The 14640-nt window shown below is 53.1% G+C and overlaps 1 protein-coding gene across 7 annotated transcripts in view; it reads right to left on the bottom strand.

Moving 5' to 3' along the window:
* ADGRL1 (adhesion G protein-coupled receptor L1) overlaps positions 1–14640 on the bottom strand; it is a 58475-nt gene that overhangs the window by 29899 nt on the left and 13936 nt on the right. For all 7 annotated transcript variants that reach the window (XM_037727531.1, XM_037727532.1, XM_037727533.1 and 4 more), the window contains exon 2: positions 5593–5757. In XM_037727531.1, coding sequence (XP_037583459.1) covers positions 5593–5662 — 70 coding nt within the window. In that variant the 5' untranslated portion in view covers positions 5663–5757. The remainder of the gene's footprint in view (positions 1–5592; positions 5758–14640) is intronic.

Below are 14640 nucleotides of genomic sequence, written 5' to 3'. Positions count from 1 at the left end.
CGAGACTCCGTCTCAAAAAAAAAAAAAAAAAAAAAAAAAGAGTGTCTGATTTCCTGGAGCCCTTGGGCTACACCAGATATACTGTTATGGATTGAACTGCGTCCCCCTGAAATTCATATGCTGAAGTCCTAACCCCCAGGACCTGAAAATGTGACATTATTTGGAGATAAGGTCTTCATAAATTCAAATGAAGCTGTTAGGGTGGGCCCCAATCCAGTATGACCGTGTCCTTATAAAAACGGGAAATTTTGGTCAGGCGCAGAGGCACACACCTGCAACTCCAGCATTTTGGGAGACCAAGGCAGGTGAACTGCTTGAGCCCACGAGTTTGAGATCAGCCTGTCTCTACCAAAAATACACAAATTAGCCAGAGATGGTGGCACACACCTGTAGTCCCAGCTACTGGGGAGGCTGAGGTGGGAGGATCGCCTGAGCCTAGGTGGTTGAGGCTCCAGTGAGCCATGATTGCGCCATTGCACTCTAGCCTGGGCAACAGAGCGAGACCCTATCTCAAAAAAGGGGTGGGGGTTGTTGCTGTTGAGATAGGATCTTGCTCTGTCACCCAGGCTGGGGTGCAGTGGTGCGATCACGGTTCGCCGCAGACTCTACCTCCTGAGCTCAGGTGATCCTCCTGCCTCAACCTCCTTAGTAGCTGGGACTACAGATGCATGCCACCATGCTTGGCTAATTTTTTAAACTGTCACGGAAATAGGGGTCTCACCATGTTGCCCAAGCTAGTCTCGTCTCAGGCAATCCTGCAGCCTTGGCCTCCCAAAGTGCTGGGATTACAGGCCTGAGTCCTCGCACCTGGCTAATGGGGGAGATTTGGGCACAGATGTGTACAGGGAGAAGGCAATGTGAAGACACAGAAGCAGGCAGCCATCTACAAGCCAAGGAGAGGCCAGGCGCAGTGGCTCACACCTCTAATCCCAGCACTTTTGAAGACCGAGGCAGGTGGATCACCTGAGGTCAGGAGTTTGAGACCAGCCTGGCCAACGTAGTGAAACCCTGTCTCCACTAAAAATACAAAAATTAGCCAGGCATAGTGGCAGGCGCCTGTAATCACAGTGACTTGGGAGGCTGAGGCAGGATAATCGCTTGAGCCCAGGAGGCGGAGGTTGCAGTGAGCCCAGATGGTGCCACGGTACTCCAGCCTGGGTGACAGAGTGAGACTCTGTCTCAAAATAAATAAATAAAAAGAGATAAATAAATAAAAGCCAAGGAGAGAGGACTCAGAAGGACCCAACCCTGGCTGACACCTTGACCTCAGACTTCTGGCCTCGGCAACTGTGAGACAATCAATGTCTGCTGCTTAAGACACACGATGTAGGCTGGGTGTGGCAGCTCACACCTCTAATCCCAGCACTTTGGGAGGCTGGGGCAGGCAAATCACCTGAGGTCAGGAGTTCGAGACCAGCCTGACCACCATGGCGAAACCCAGTCTCTACTAAAAAATACAAAAATTAGCCAGGTATGGTGGCATGTGCCTAAACCCTAGCTACTCGGGACGCAGAGGCAGAAGAATTGCTTGAACCTAGGAGGTGGAGGTTGCAGTGAGCCGAGATTATGCCATTGCATTCCATCCTGGGAGACAAGAGCAAAACTCCCTCTCAACAAACAAAGACACATGGTCTACGGTACTCTGTTTACTCTGTTAGGGCGGCCCTAGCTAATGAATACACTAACAGGATTTAGGGCAGGAGCTTTCAGTCACGTGATCTCAGCTGACCTCTAGAGGTGACAGAGATGGAGCTCAGGCCTGTAGGTAGAGCTGAGCTCCAATACAGACCCTGGACAACAAGGCTCTTAGGGAGCCTCTCTGGTTGGCAGTTTGCCATGCGTGTTGTCACACATTGTTGCCAGGAGAGTTAGCGCTGTCCAGCACTCCACTGGGAGGGGGTAACTGGAAACTCTATGCAAGGAACTTTCTTGGACTCTGCCCTATGCACCTCTTCCCTTGCCTGATTTTCATTTGTTTGTTTTGAGACAGTCTCATTCTGTCATCCAGGCTGGAGTGCAGTAGCGTAATGTTACCTTACTGCGACCTCAGCCTCCCGAGTAGCTGGAATTATAGGCACATACCACCACGCCCTGCTAATTTTGTTTTTTGTGGTTTTTTTGAGATGGAGTGTCACTCTGTCCCCCAGGCTAGAGTACAGTGGCATGATCTCAGCTCACTGCAACCTCCGGCCCCCGGGTTCAAGTTGTTCTGCCTCAGCCTCCCAAGTAGCTGGGATTACAGGCGCCTGCCTCCACGCCCAGCTAATTTTTATTTATTATTATTTTTTTGAGATGGAGTTTTGCTCTGTCACCCAGGCTTGAGTGCAGTGGCACGATCTTGGTTCACTGCAACCTCCACCTCCCAGGTTCAAGCGATTCTCCCGTCTCCGCCTCCCAACTAGCTGGGATTATAGGCATCCACCACCACACCTGGCTACTTTTTTGTATTTTTAGCAGAGATGAGGTTTCACCATGTTGGCCAGGCTGGTTTCGAACTCCTGACCTCAAGTGATCCACTCGCCTCAGCCTCCCAAAGTGCTAGGACACAGATGTGAACCACCAGGCCTGGACTTAATATTTGTCTTTTTAGTAGAGATGGGGTTTCACCATCTTGGCCAGGCTGGTCTTGAACTCCTGACCTTGTGATCCACCCATCTCAGCCTCCCAAAGTGCTGGAATTACAGGCGTGAGCCACCATGCCTGGCCTTAATTTTGTATTTTTAGTAGAGATGAGGTTTTCCCCTCTTCCTGACCTCGGGTGATCTGCCCGCCTCAGCCTCCCAAAGTACTGGGATTACAGACGTGAGCCACTGTGCTTGGCCTATTTGTTTTCTCAGATGGGGTCTAACTCTGTCACCCAAGTTGGAGTACACTGGCACGATCATAGTTTATTGTAGCTCAGCTCAAACTCCTGGGCTCAGGGGATCCTCCTGCCTCAGCCTCCTGAGTAGCTGGGACTATAGACACATACCACCATGCCTGGCTAATTTTTAAAAATTTTTGTAGAGATGGGGTCTTGTTATGTTGCTATGTTCAGGCTGGTCTCAAACTCTTGGGCTCAAGCAATCCTCCCAGGCATGGGATTACAGGAGTGAGCCACTGCAACTGTCCCTGACATTAATCCGTATCCTTTTGATGTAATAAACCATAACTGTGAACAGAACATCTTCTAGTCAGTTCCAAGTCCTTCTAGTGAATGATCATACCTGAGTGTTCTCTGGGGACCCCTAAACTTGTCATTGGTAGGCAGAGGTGAGGCTTGTCTTGGGGACTTCCCTAACTTCACCTACTCCATGCAAGGCGTAGAGAAAGCAGGAGAATGAACTCATGTTTCTAGAAGAAACCACAGAGACTGGCTTTGCTGCTGACAGGGCAGATGTGAGGGATGGTTCAGAATGCAGATTCTGGGCCCCATGCTGGGTCTGCTGGATCAAAATCCCAGGGGTGCGGCCAGGAGCCTGAGAGCCTGTGTGCCCACTAGGTGATGGTGCATGCGCAAGTTCCAGAACAGTGGCCGCGCACGGTGGCTCACGCCTGTAATCCCAGCACTTCAGGAGGCCGAGGCGGGTGGATCACCTGGGGTCAGGAGTTCGAAACTAGCCTGACCAACATACTGAAACCCCGTCTCTAATAAAAATACAAAAAATTAGCTGGGTGTGGTGTCAGGCCCCTGTAATCCCAGCTACTCGGGAGGCTGAGACAGGAGAATCACTTGAACCTGGGAGGTGGAGGCTGCAGTGAGCTGAGATCAGGCCATTGCACTCCAGCCTGGGTGACAAGAGCGAAACTCCATCTCAAAATAAAAATATAAAAAAAGTTTGAACAGCCACCATTGTTTTCTCCCCAAGCCTCAGTTTCCCAATCTGTAAAATGAGCACCTACTGCCCCCAGGTCATCCTGCAGGGATTCTGCCCCTTAGAAAATGCTCTTGAAGGAAGCACTGAGCAGGGTGCCCTGCACACGGAAGGTGCCTGATCGTTATCATCTGGGAAACCTCCCGGGTCACTGTGACAAGGAAGGGACATGTCCTGAGCAGGCTGAGCTCCAGTGGGGGACTGCATTGCCCTATGTTGGTGATCATCTTGTACCACATGGGGACCGAGAACTAGAGCAGACAGCCGGCTAGAGTGGGAATTCCATCCCAGCCACTCCCTGGCTGTAGCCTCGTCCAAGTCACTGACCGCCTCTGTGCCTTTGTCCCTCCCCTGAGGGGCAGAGAGGACAGTTCCCATCTCACAAGGCTGCTGTGATGGCTCCAGGGTGTTAATGTGCACAGAGCGCAGTGAGATGACATGAATGCTAATTATTATTATTATGAGTATTATTAAGGCGGTTTGTCTGCACAACAGAGGGGGCCTGGCAGGGTCCATGCTGGCCGTGGCAGCACCTTCCGTGACGCTGGTCCCAGCCAGGCCCTGCCGGGTGCTGAAGGCAAGCGGGGACTCAGCCAGGGGCCCAGACACATCAATGTGGGGACCATCGCTTGTAGGTGCAGGAAATGACCATCTGCGGTACGAGGTTTTGGGAGGGCACTTGTGTGGGATGGTGACAGAGCCAAGCCTTTCCAGAGATCTAGGTGGGTACCCCAGGGGTACAGCAGGGAGGCCCTTGGGGTTTTTTGGGGTGAGTTGAGTCCCAGCGGGGGGAACATTTCACATTTGTTCCTCTAGCACCATCTGCCTCCTCATCTAATTTTAGCCTTCCCAGGCTTGGGAGGGAGGGCGGGGGGTGGAAGCCTGGCTCAGATGGGTCTGGGGGTGGAGGCGGCCCCTCCCAGCCCAGCTGGGGCAATGGGGCAGTACCTGGATGGGCAGAGAATGCAGCAGAAGGGGAGTGAGGCTGCTGGCCGGGTGAGGCAGTGCCAAGGCCCTGGGGCCCAGCCCAACCGTGTCCCCTCAGCCTTTGGAGCTTTCCCAAGGGCAGGGCTGGAGAGAGCAGAGTCACCCGCCAATGCCCTTCACACAGGGATGTCGGGGTGGACAAAGGGCACATCCCAGGGTTAGGGGCTGGACCCACTGGCCTCTTCTCTTGGCCTCTCACCTCATCCCGCCCTTGTCCCCTGCCAGGGCCCACCACGGGGCCGGTAATTGAGTAATTGGTGAGGGTGGGCGGGCAGGCTTGGGGCACTAATTGTGGCATGTGCAGTATCCCAGGACCGGCATAGGGCCGAGCCGGGTAATTAGTTGTTTTTAAATAAACGTCAGCGGGCATGCTTTAATTAAGCCTTCTTCCCAGTGAGAGCCTTGAAGATGTAATCACAGAGAGAGAGAGAGAGAGAGAGAGAGAGAGAGAGAGAGCGTGCACTGGCTCACCAGGAAGGCCTGTCCTGGTGCCAGGGGCCACAGTGGGATGGCTCCTACCAACCTGGCCCAGACAACTTGCTGGAGGTGAGGGAATGGTCCAGGGGCCTCTTGGTGGCACTGGGGTGTGTGTTACCACCAAGTCTTCCTCTGGCCTGCTCCAGCCGAGGTCTGGTGTGAGTCGGGGGGCTATGATTCTTTACTGAGTGATCAGGAGGGTTTTCACCACTTTATCTGCCCTCCCAGCAGGGTTTGGGAGCCTCAGCCCCTCCCCAGCCCCAGCAACACCTACCTTGGGTGGCCGAGGTGACCAGGACGGCAGTGACACACAGATTCCAGAGCACTGCAGCCAGGCGGGCCATGGTGGCAGCCGGGGGCGTGTCCGGTGCTCTCAGTGGCCTGTGCGGGGGGCCTCGCCCCGCATCACCTGGTGGGCACCACGGCCTGGCCCACCAGCCTGAGGGAGGACAGGAAGAGTGAGGTGTGCGTAGGGGCCTCAAGCCGCTCCCCTCTCCTCCTGCTGGTAGCTGAGTGGCTCTGAGAGGCTGAGGTCCAGCATGTCCCTCGAGCCAGCCCTATCAGTAGGGCCCCCTCCAGGGCCTGCAGCTCACATCATCCCCCACCCCTAGACCCAGCAGGCAGACCCACCCATCTGGGTACCTCCGGGCAAACAGACTGCCATCTCTTCCCAGCTGGAGCCTCCTGGGGCAGCTCATGGGGAGGTCCCAGGCAGGCCTTGGACACTCCAGAAGCCTCTTCCCCCATCCCGCTGTCCTGACCCTGCCCGCTCATCTTCCCCACTCGCATCCTCACCGTGAGCGAGGAGGTAACATGCGTCCTCCTGAGTGGGGGACCCAGGCGAGCAGCCTGCCTTGCAGCCTCCCCGTCTTGGGCAGGAATCCAAGCCCCCACCCCCAGCCCCCTGCTTCCTGTCTCTGGAGCTCTGGTGGCTAATTAGAATCCAGCTGGCGCCACAGATCGGGAACCAGGGACGCCCGAGTCCCCTCTTTCCTCTCCCGGGGACCTTCAGGGTAAGCTGGAGACAGGCAGGCGGGGTGGGAGGGGGCGCTGCCTCTCCCTCTGGGGGGGGGAGGGTCAGAAGAGATGCGGGAGGGTGAGAATTGCGTGCCCTCCCCTGCCATCCTCCCCACCTGCTCCATCCCCAGGCGTAGCGGCTCAGTTCTTTCTTTTTTGTTTTTTTAATTTTAGAAACCGGGTCTCACTGTTGCCCAGGCTGGAGTACAGTGATACAATCATAGCTCAATGCAGCCTCGACCTCCCAGACTCAAGCAATCCTCCCACCTCAGACTCCCGAGTAGCTGAGATCACAGGCTTGTACCACTACCACCAGCGATTTTTTAAAATTTGTTGCAGAGATGGGGTCTTGCTACGTTGCCCAGGCTGATCTTGAACTCGTGGGCTTAAGAGATCTTCCTGCCCGGGCCCCCCAAAACTCTGGGATTACAGGAGTGAGCCACAGTGCCCAGTCCAGGGCTCAGTTCTAACCAATTTCTTCCTCCCTTATGGCTGCTCCTTCTTGCCATTCTCCTGCCTCAGTCTCCCCAAATCCTCTCAAGGTTGCACACTCAAATGTCTGCTCTCAGCTCTTTGCTTTACCTACACCTTGGTTCTCCAGGTGTGGGCCCAGCACAGTGGCATCAGCCTTGCCAGGAACTTGCTAGAAACACATTCTCTTTCTCTCTTTTTGAGACAGGGTCTTGCTCTGTCACCCAGGCTGGAGTGCCGTGGCACAATCACGGCTCACTGCAACTTCCACCTCCTGGGTTCAAATGATGCTCCCACTTCGGCCTCCCTAGTAGCTGGGACCCCTTGCTCTCGGCACCACACCCAGCTAATTATTAATTTTTTAATAGAGACAGGATCTTGCTATGTTGTCCAAGCTGGTCTCGAACACAGGCCTCAAATGATCCTCCCGCCTCAGTCTCCCAAAGTGCTGGGATTACAGGTATAAGCCACTGTGCTGGCCAGAAACACACATTCTCTGAGGAAGGCTCTCCAGCATGGGAACCTCTGCTCTGTCACGTCAGCTGTCATCCCAGCCTGTCCCAACTCAGGCTGCCCTAGGGTCTCGTCTCAGTGCCATCATTGAGCCAGCACTTACAAATCTCTGTGTCCAGCCTGGAATCTCTCATCAGAGCCCCCACTACTATTTCCCTGCTGAAAACCAAAAACCCTTAAAAGTGGCCCAGTTAGTTCCCTCACCCCATTTCTGCTCTGGCCACTCCTGCTGTTCCTGGACCACACCAGGCCCTGCCCAGGGCCTTTGCACCTGTCGCTTCCTCCGCCTGTAGCTTCTGCCAACCCACTATCCACATGGCCGGCTCCTTGAGGCCTTGGCTCACATGGAACCATTCATCTGATACATGCAGTGTCCTCTTCATGGGGCAGGGATCACTGAATTGTTTTGTTCACGGTAGCTGTATCCACAACTTTATTTTTTTTAGACATAGGATCTTGCTCTGTCACTTGGGCTGGACTGCAATGGTGAAATCAGAGCTCACTGCAGCCTCCACCTGCCAGGCTCAAGTGATCCTCCCACCTAAGCCTCCCTAGGAGCTGAAACCACAGGTAGGCACCATCACGTCCAGCTAATTTACTTTATTAAGGAAAGATGAGGTCTTGCCCAGGCTGGACATGAACTTCTGGCCTCAAGAGATCCTCCTGCCTCAGCATCCCAAAGTGCTGGGATTGCTGTGTGAGGCCACACCACGGCTGGCTCCCTGGCCTCAACTTTTACAACAGGCCTGGCCCGAGGCAATGAATTACTTGTTGAATGAATCTGAGACCCCAAACCTAGGCATCTGCTTTGATTCCTCACCCTCCCTGTCATCCCCCTCACAGGAGCCATCAGTAAGTCCTGCAAGCTCTAGCTCTAAAGTATCTCGCCAACCTGCCGGCTTCTGGCTCCAAGCACAGCACCCAGGCCCATGCCACCATCCCGTGTCACCTGTACATTGTCCCAGCCTCCTTGCCTGCCTCCTAATCCACCCTCCACTCAGAGCTGAGGGATTACTTAATGACATTGATCCCAACATGAACTGCCCCCAGGTCTCTGATGGGGTCTCAGTTCCTCACCAGAGCCCAGAGGCTGTGGGTGAACTGGTGCCGCCAAGCTCTCCGAGCCCCATTCTATCCTCCCTCCTGTTCCTGAAACATTCCAGCTCCGGCCCGAAAGCAGGATCCCCGCCGTCAGCTGCAGCTGCTCAATCAGGGCTCCACCGCAAGGTCACCCCAGCAGAGTGACCTGCCCTGGCCCCCTACAAACAAAACAGCCCTTGCCTGCTGCCCTCGCCCACCAGCGTTTTCCCTGTTTTAAATTCACAGCTCTCAAGTGAGCACCTGAAATTACCTTTTTATATCAACACAAGCTTTTGAAAGAGGCCCTTATAAATCGGCACACAGCCAGGTGTGGTGGCTCACACCTGTAATCCCAGCACTTTAGGAGACTGAGGCGGGCAGATCACTGGAGTCGGAAGTTCAAGACCGGCCTGGCCGACATGGTGAAACCCTGTCTCTACTAAAAATACCAAAAAATTAGCTGGGTGTGGTGGCGGGCACCTGTAATCTCAGCTACTCGGGAGGCTGAGCCATGAGAATCACTTGAACCCAGGAGGTGGAGGTTGCAGTGAGCCGAGATTTCGCCACTGCACTCCAGCCTGGGCCACGGAGCCAGACTGTCTCAAAAACAAACAAAACAAAACAAATCGGCACAGGCCCTCAATAAATAAAGATCCCCACAGGGCAGGACACCTGCCTCCATCCTCAGTCTCCGCACAGGGGAAACGGAGACAGTGTCTGCTAGACAGCCCTGAACACCCCTCCCCAGCCCTGCAGCTCTCCGCCCACTTCCCCTCTCATGCGCACTCCTAATGCCAGCTCCCTCTCCACCGCCCCAGCTTCTTCAGTAAATCCCCCCACCCGCCTCCATCCCCCATCTGCAACTCCTGCTCCATCCCTGACTAGACACGGCCAGTGTCACTTTCAGATCATTTTCTAGCATGTTACTTTGGGGATGGGGAGTGCCATCCTCATTTCAACTTCCTCATTTCTCCCTGAGCTCCCCAGCCACAGAAAGACTTGGGGGAGGCACTGACCCCACGCTAAGGAGTACTTCCCTCCCCAGGTCTCCAAGCACTTTCTTTCACACACAACAGTCATCCTAGCAAGAGGAACTGTTTAGGGGAAGTAAAAATGGCTGGCTTGGGATGGTGACTCACGCCTGTGATCTCACTGCTTTGGGAGGCTGAGGTGGGAGGATCACCGGAGCCCAGGAGTTCAAGGCTGCAGTGAGCTATGATCATGCCACTGCACTCCAGCCTGGGCCACATAGTGAGACACTATCTCTAAAAAAAATTTTTTTTTAATTAGGCGTGGTGGTGTACACCTGTAGTCCCCGCTACTTGGGAGGCTGAGGCAGGAGGATCGCTTGAGCCCCAGGAGTTTGCGAGGCTACAGTAAGCTATGATCCTGCCACTGCACTTCAGCCTGGGCAACAGAGCAAGACCCTCTCTCAATTAACAACAACAACAAAAAAAATCAGGCCAGGCATGATTGCTTATGCCTGTAAATCCCAGAACTTCGGGAGGCCGAGGTGGGCAAATTGCAAGGTCAGGAGTTCAGACCAGCCTGACTAAACATAGTGAAACCCCATTTCTACTAAAAATACAAAAAATTAGCTGGGCATAGTGGTGTGTACCTGAAATCCAAGCTACTCGGGAGGCTGAGACAGGAGAATCGCTTAAACCCAGGAGGCGGGGATTGCAGTGAGCCAAGATTGCACCACTGCACTCCAGCCCGGGCAACAGAGTGAGACTCCGGCTCAAAAAAATAAAAAATAAAAAAAGGGCGGGAAAGCCATCTGATGCCAAGCTGTGTGGGCAGCCAATCCACATGGGTCTAGATCCCACTTTTGCCTTGTACGTGCCCCATATGACCTTGAGCTGGTCTCTTTACCTCCCTGGCCCTGGATCCCCCTGCGCTGCTCATCTGCAGGGTTCTGGTAAGGAGAGCAGTGCACGTACATGCCAGGCCAACACAGTCGCCATCAGAGGGTGCTGTGCACAGCCTGGTGCCAGTCAGGGCATGAGGACACCCAAGTCTTCAAAGAGGCAGTCCCTCTCTTCCCCCCAGGCAGGACCCTAGAATGCTGAGGCTCCAGAGTGGAGCCCCTGGAGCCATCTATACTTCCACTGGGGGCTCCAAGGCATCTTCAGCCCAACCAGACCAAAACCAGCCCCTCCATCAGGGCATGATGCCACCATCCTCCCAGACCCTCCAACTAGAACCCCAGGAGCGGAAACTCTTGACTCCTCTTTCTCTCACCCCTAAATCCAGTTCAAGAGTAAGTCTTGGGACTGTCAATACCTCCAGAACAGCCCAGTGTGGGTCCAGAACACCCCAGAGTAGGTCCACACATCTGTCTTCAGCATCTGCCCCTCTAGTCCTAGGCCCTGGTCCCTGCCCTCTGGCCCCTTTGTCCCTAAAGTCCAGGCTCTCCTGGCAGCCAGAGGTCCCCCCTCACTTTTTTGTTTTTTTAAGGTGGAGTTTCATTTTGTCACCCAGGCTGGAGTGCAGTGGTTCGATCTCAGCTCACTGCAACCTCCACCTCCTGGATTCAAATGATTCTCCTGCCTCAGCCTCCTGAGTAGCTGGGATTATAGGCATGTGCCACCATGCCCAGGTAAAAAAATTTCTTTTTCTTAGTAAAGATGGGGTTTTGACATGTTGGTCAAACTGCTCTTGAACCCCTGACCTCAGGTAATCCACCTGCCTCAGCCTCCCAAAGTGCTGAGATTACAGGTGTGAGCCACCATGCCACATACACCATTTATTTATTAATTTTATTTTGAGACAGGGTCTCACTCTGTTGCCCAGGCAGGAGTGCAGTGGCACGATGCCAGCTCACTGCAGCTTTGAACTACTGGGCTCAAGTGATCCTCCCACCTCAGCTTCCTGAGTAGCCAGGATTACAGGCACGTGCCACGATGCCCAGCTGGTCTAGTTATGTTGCCCAGGCTGGCACTGAAACCATTTCTTGGTATACAATTCAGTGGCATTAATTGTGTTCTCAAATGTGCAACCGTGATCACCACTATCTATTTCCAAAACTTTTTTTTTAAAACAGAGTTTCGCTGGCTGGGGTGCAATGGCAGGATCTCAGCTCACTGCAACCCCTGCCTCCTGAGTTCAAAGCAATTCTCCTATTTTAGCTTCCCGAGTAGCTGAGATAACAGGGGTATGCCACCACACCCGGCTAATTTTGATATTTTTAGTAAACAGGGGATTTGTCTCAAACACCTAACCTCAAGTGATCCACCAGCCTCGGCTTCCCAAAGTGTTGGGATTACAGGCGTGAGCCAATACTCCTGATCTTATTTGTGTCCAGCTTCTCTCACTCAGCACCAAGTTTCCAAGGCTCACCTACATTGTAGCCTGAATCTGAGCTTCATTCTGTTTTATGGCTGCGTGCTATTCCACTGCATGTGGACCACATTTTCTTTATCCATTCATCAGTAACGGACATGTGGGTTGCTGCCACAGAAGGGTCCTTTCTATTTTCTCCCTAGCTTTACTGAGGCATAACTGACAAGCACAAATTACATATATTTGAGGTTATATGATATTCCGACATCCACATGTGTTGTGAAATGATTGCTACATCAGGCTAACCACGTATCTAACACCTCACCTAGATACCTTTCAGGTGCGTGCGGTAAGAATGCTTGAGTCTATTTCCCCAGCAAGTTTCAAGAAAACAATATGCTATGATGACAATAATAATTATTATTTTTTTGGGACGGAGTCTCGCTTCATCACCCAGGCTGGAGTGCAGCACGATCTTGGCTCATTCCACCTCTCCCTCCCAAGTTCAAGCGATTCTCGTGCCTCAGCCCCCCAAGTGGCTGGGACTACAGGTGTGCACCATCGTACCTGGCTAATTTTTGTATTTTCAGTAGAGATGGGGTCTCACTATGTTGCCCCGGCTGGTCTCAAACTCTTGAGCTCAAGTGATCTGCCAGCCTTGGCCTCCCAAAGTGCTGGGATTACAGATATGAGCCACCACGCCTGGCCTGCTCCTATTAATTATAGTCACCATGCTGTACCTTAGGTCTCTGGAACTTTTTTTTTAAGACATGGGGTCTCGCTCTGCTGCCCAGGCTGGAGTGCAGTGGCACCATCATAGCTCACTGCAGCCTCAAACTCCTGGGCTCAAGGATCCTCCCACCTCAGCCTCCCAGTTAGCTGGGATTACAGGCCTGTGCCACCATGCCTGGCGAATTTTAATTTTTTTTGTGGAGACAGGGTCTTGCTATGTTGTTCAGGCTGGAATTGCATTCCTGGAGTCAAGCAAAGCTCCTGCCTCAGCCTCCCAAAGTGCTGGGATTACCGACACAAGCCATCCTGCCTGGTGAAAACGTGTTTATCTCAGAACCGAAAGCTTGTACCCTTTGGCCTACATCCCCTACTTCCCTTGTGCCCTCCCCCGGTAACCACTGCTCTACTCTGCTTCTATGAGTTCAGTTCTTTTTTAAATTCCACAGATAAGTGAGGTCACACATTACTTGTCTTTCTGTGTGTGGCTTATTTCACTTAGCATAATGTCCTCCAGGTTCATCCTTCCAGAGGGGTGTTTTAAAAGACCATCTCAGCCGGGCACAGTGGCTCACGCCTATAATCCCAGCACTTTGGGAGGCTGAGGTGGGAGGATCACCTGACGTCAGGAGTTTGAGACCAGCCTGGCCAACATGGTGAAACCCCCATCTTTACTAAAAATACAAAAATCTGCTGGGCGTGGTGGTGTGTGCCTGTAATCCCAGCTACTCGGGAGGCTAAGGCAGGAGAATCGCTTGAACCCAGGAGGCGGAGACTGTGCCACTGCACTCCAGCTTGGGCAACAGAGTCAGACTCCGTCTCAAAAAACAAAAGACAGTCTCAACTGGTGGGTCGTGTCCCTCAGACTCAAACGTGTCCTCCCCAGAGACGCAGACACGGGCCTCCGCCACCCTGTATCACAGCGCCCTGCGGTCACCGCCTGCCTGTGCAGCCCTTGCCATGCTGGGACTTCTTGTGTCTCTGTTTCCTTCTTGGTAAAACAGGGATAACTCAGAGGGCAGCTGTGCAACAGGACAAATTCACACACACCAGACACTCGGGGTGCTCCTGGCACATGGTCAGGGTGACGCATCCCTTGTCCCCATTGTCACCATCTCTATTAGCCCGGGCTGCCATAACAGAGTACCATAGACTGCGCGGCTTAAACAGTAGAAATTTACTTCCTCCTCATTCTGGAGGCCAGAAGTCCACGATCAAGGTGCCAGCAAATCTGGCTTCTGTGGAAATTGTCTTCTACCTTCTCACTGCGTCCTTGCAGGGCCTCTTCTCTGGACATGCACAGAGGAAGAGTTCCCTGCTATCTCTCTTTTCTTTCTTTTTTTTTTTTTTTTTTTTAACTTGTTTGAAAAAACAGTGCTGCACTTTTTTTTTTTTTTTTTTTTTTTTTGCTGCTGATCTTATCGATGTTTTAGCAATAATTTTTTTTTCCTGAGACAAGGTCTGGCTCTTTTGCTCAGGCTGGAGTGCAGCAGCACAATCTCGGCTCACTGCAGTCTCAGCCTCCCAAGCTCAAGCAATCCTCCTGCCTCAGCCTCCTGAGTGGCTGGGACTACAAGTGCGTGCCCCTGTGCCCAGCTACCTTTTTGATTTTTTTTTTTTTAGAGATGGGGTCTTGCTATGTTGCCCAGGCTGGTCTTGAACTCCTGGCCTCCAGTGGTCCTCCTGCCTTGGCCTCCCAAAGTGCAGAGATGTCAGGCATGAGCCCCAGCCTCTCTCTCTTCTTATTGGGACACCAGTCCTCTCAGAGTAGGGCCCAACCTTTCAGATCTTATTTAACCTTAATGACCTCCCTCAAGGCTCTACCTCCAAATACAGTCGCCCTGGGAGTTCAGGCGTCAAGCTGTGTATTTGGGAGACAGGCGGGAACATGCAATTTAGCTCGCAGCCTCATCCATCCCATCCCTGCTCCATGCTTTTACCCGACCACTCCTACAGCTCTTTCTTTTTTTTTTGAGACAGAGTCTCACTCTGTCGTCCAGGCTACAGTGCAGTGGCAAGATCTCAGCTCACTGCAACCTCCGCCTCCCAGGTTCAAGCAATTCTCCTGCCTCAGCCTCCTGAGTAGCCAGGCTAATCCAAAAAAAAATTAGCCAGGCATGGTGGTGAGCACCTGTAGTCCCAGCTACTCAGGAGGCTGAGGCAGGAGAATCGCTTGAACCTGGGAAGCTGAGGTTGCAGTGAGCTGAGATTGCACCACTGCACTCCA

Source organism: Cebus imitator, unplaced genomic scaffold (genome assembly GCF_001604975.1).
Source record: "Cebus imitator isolate Cc_AM_T3 unplaced genomic scaffold, Cebus_imitator-1.0 Scaffold234, whole genome shotgun sequence".
NCBI lineage: Eukaryota > Metazoa > Chordata > Mammalia > Primates > Cebidae > Cebus > Cebus imitator.
Note: the sequence above shows the minus strand (reverse complement) of the source record. Positions and strands in the feature narration are given on the sequence as shown.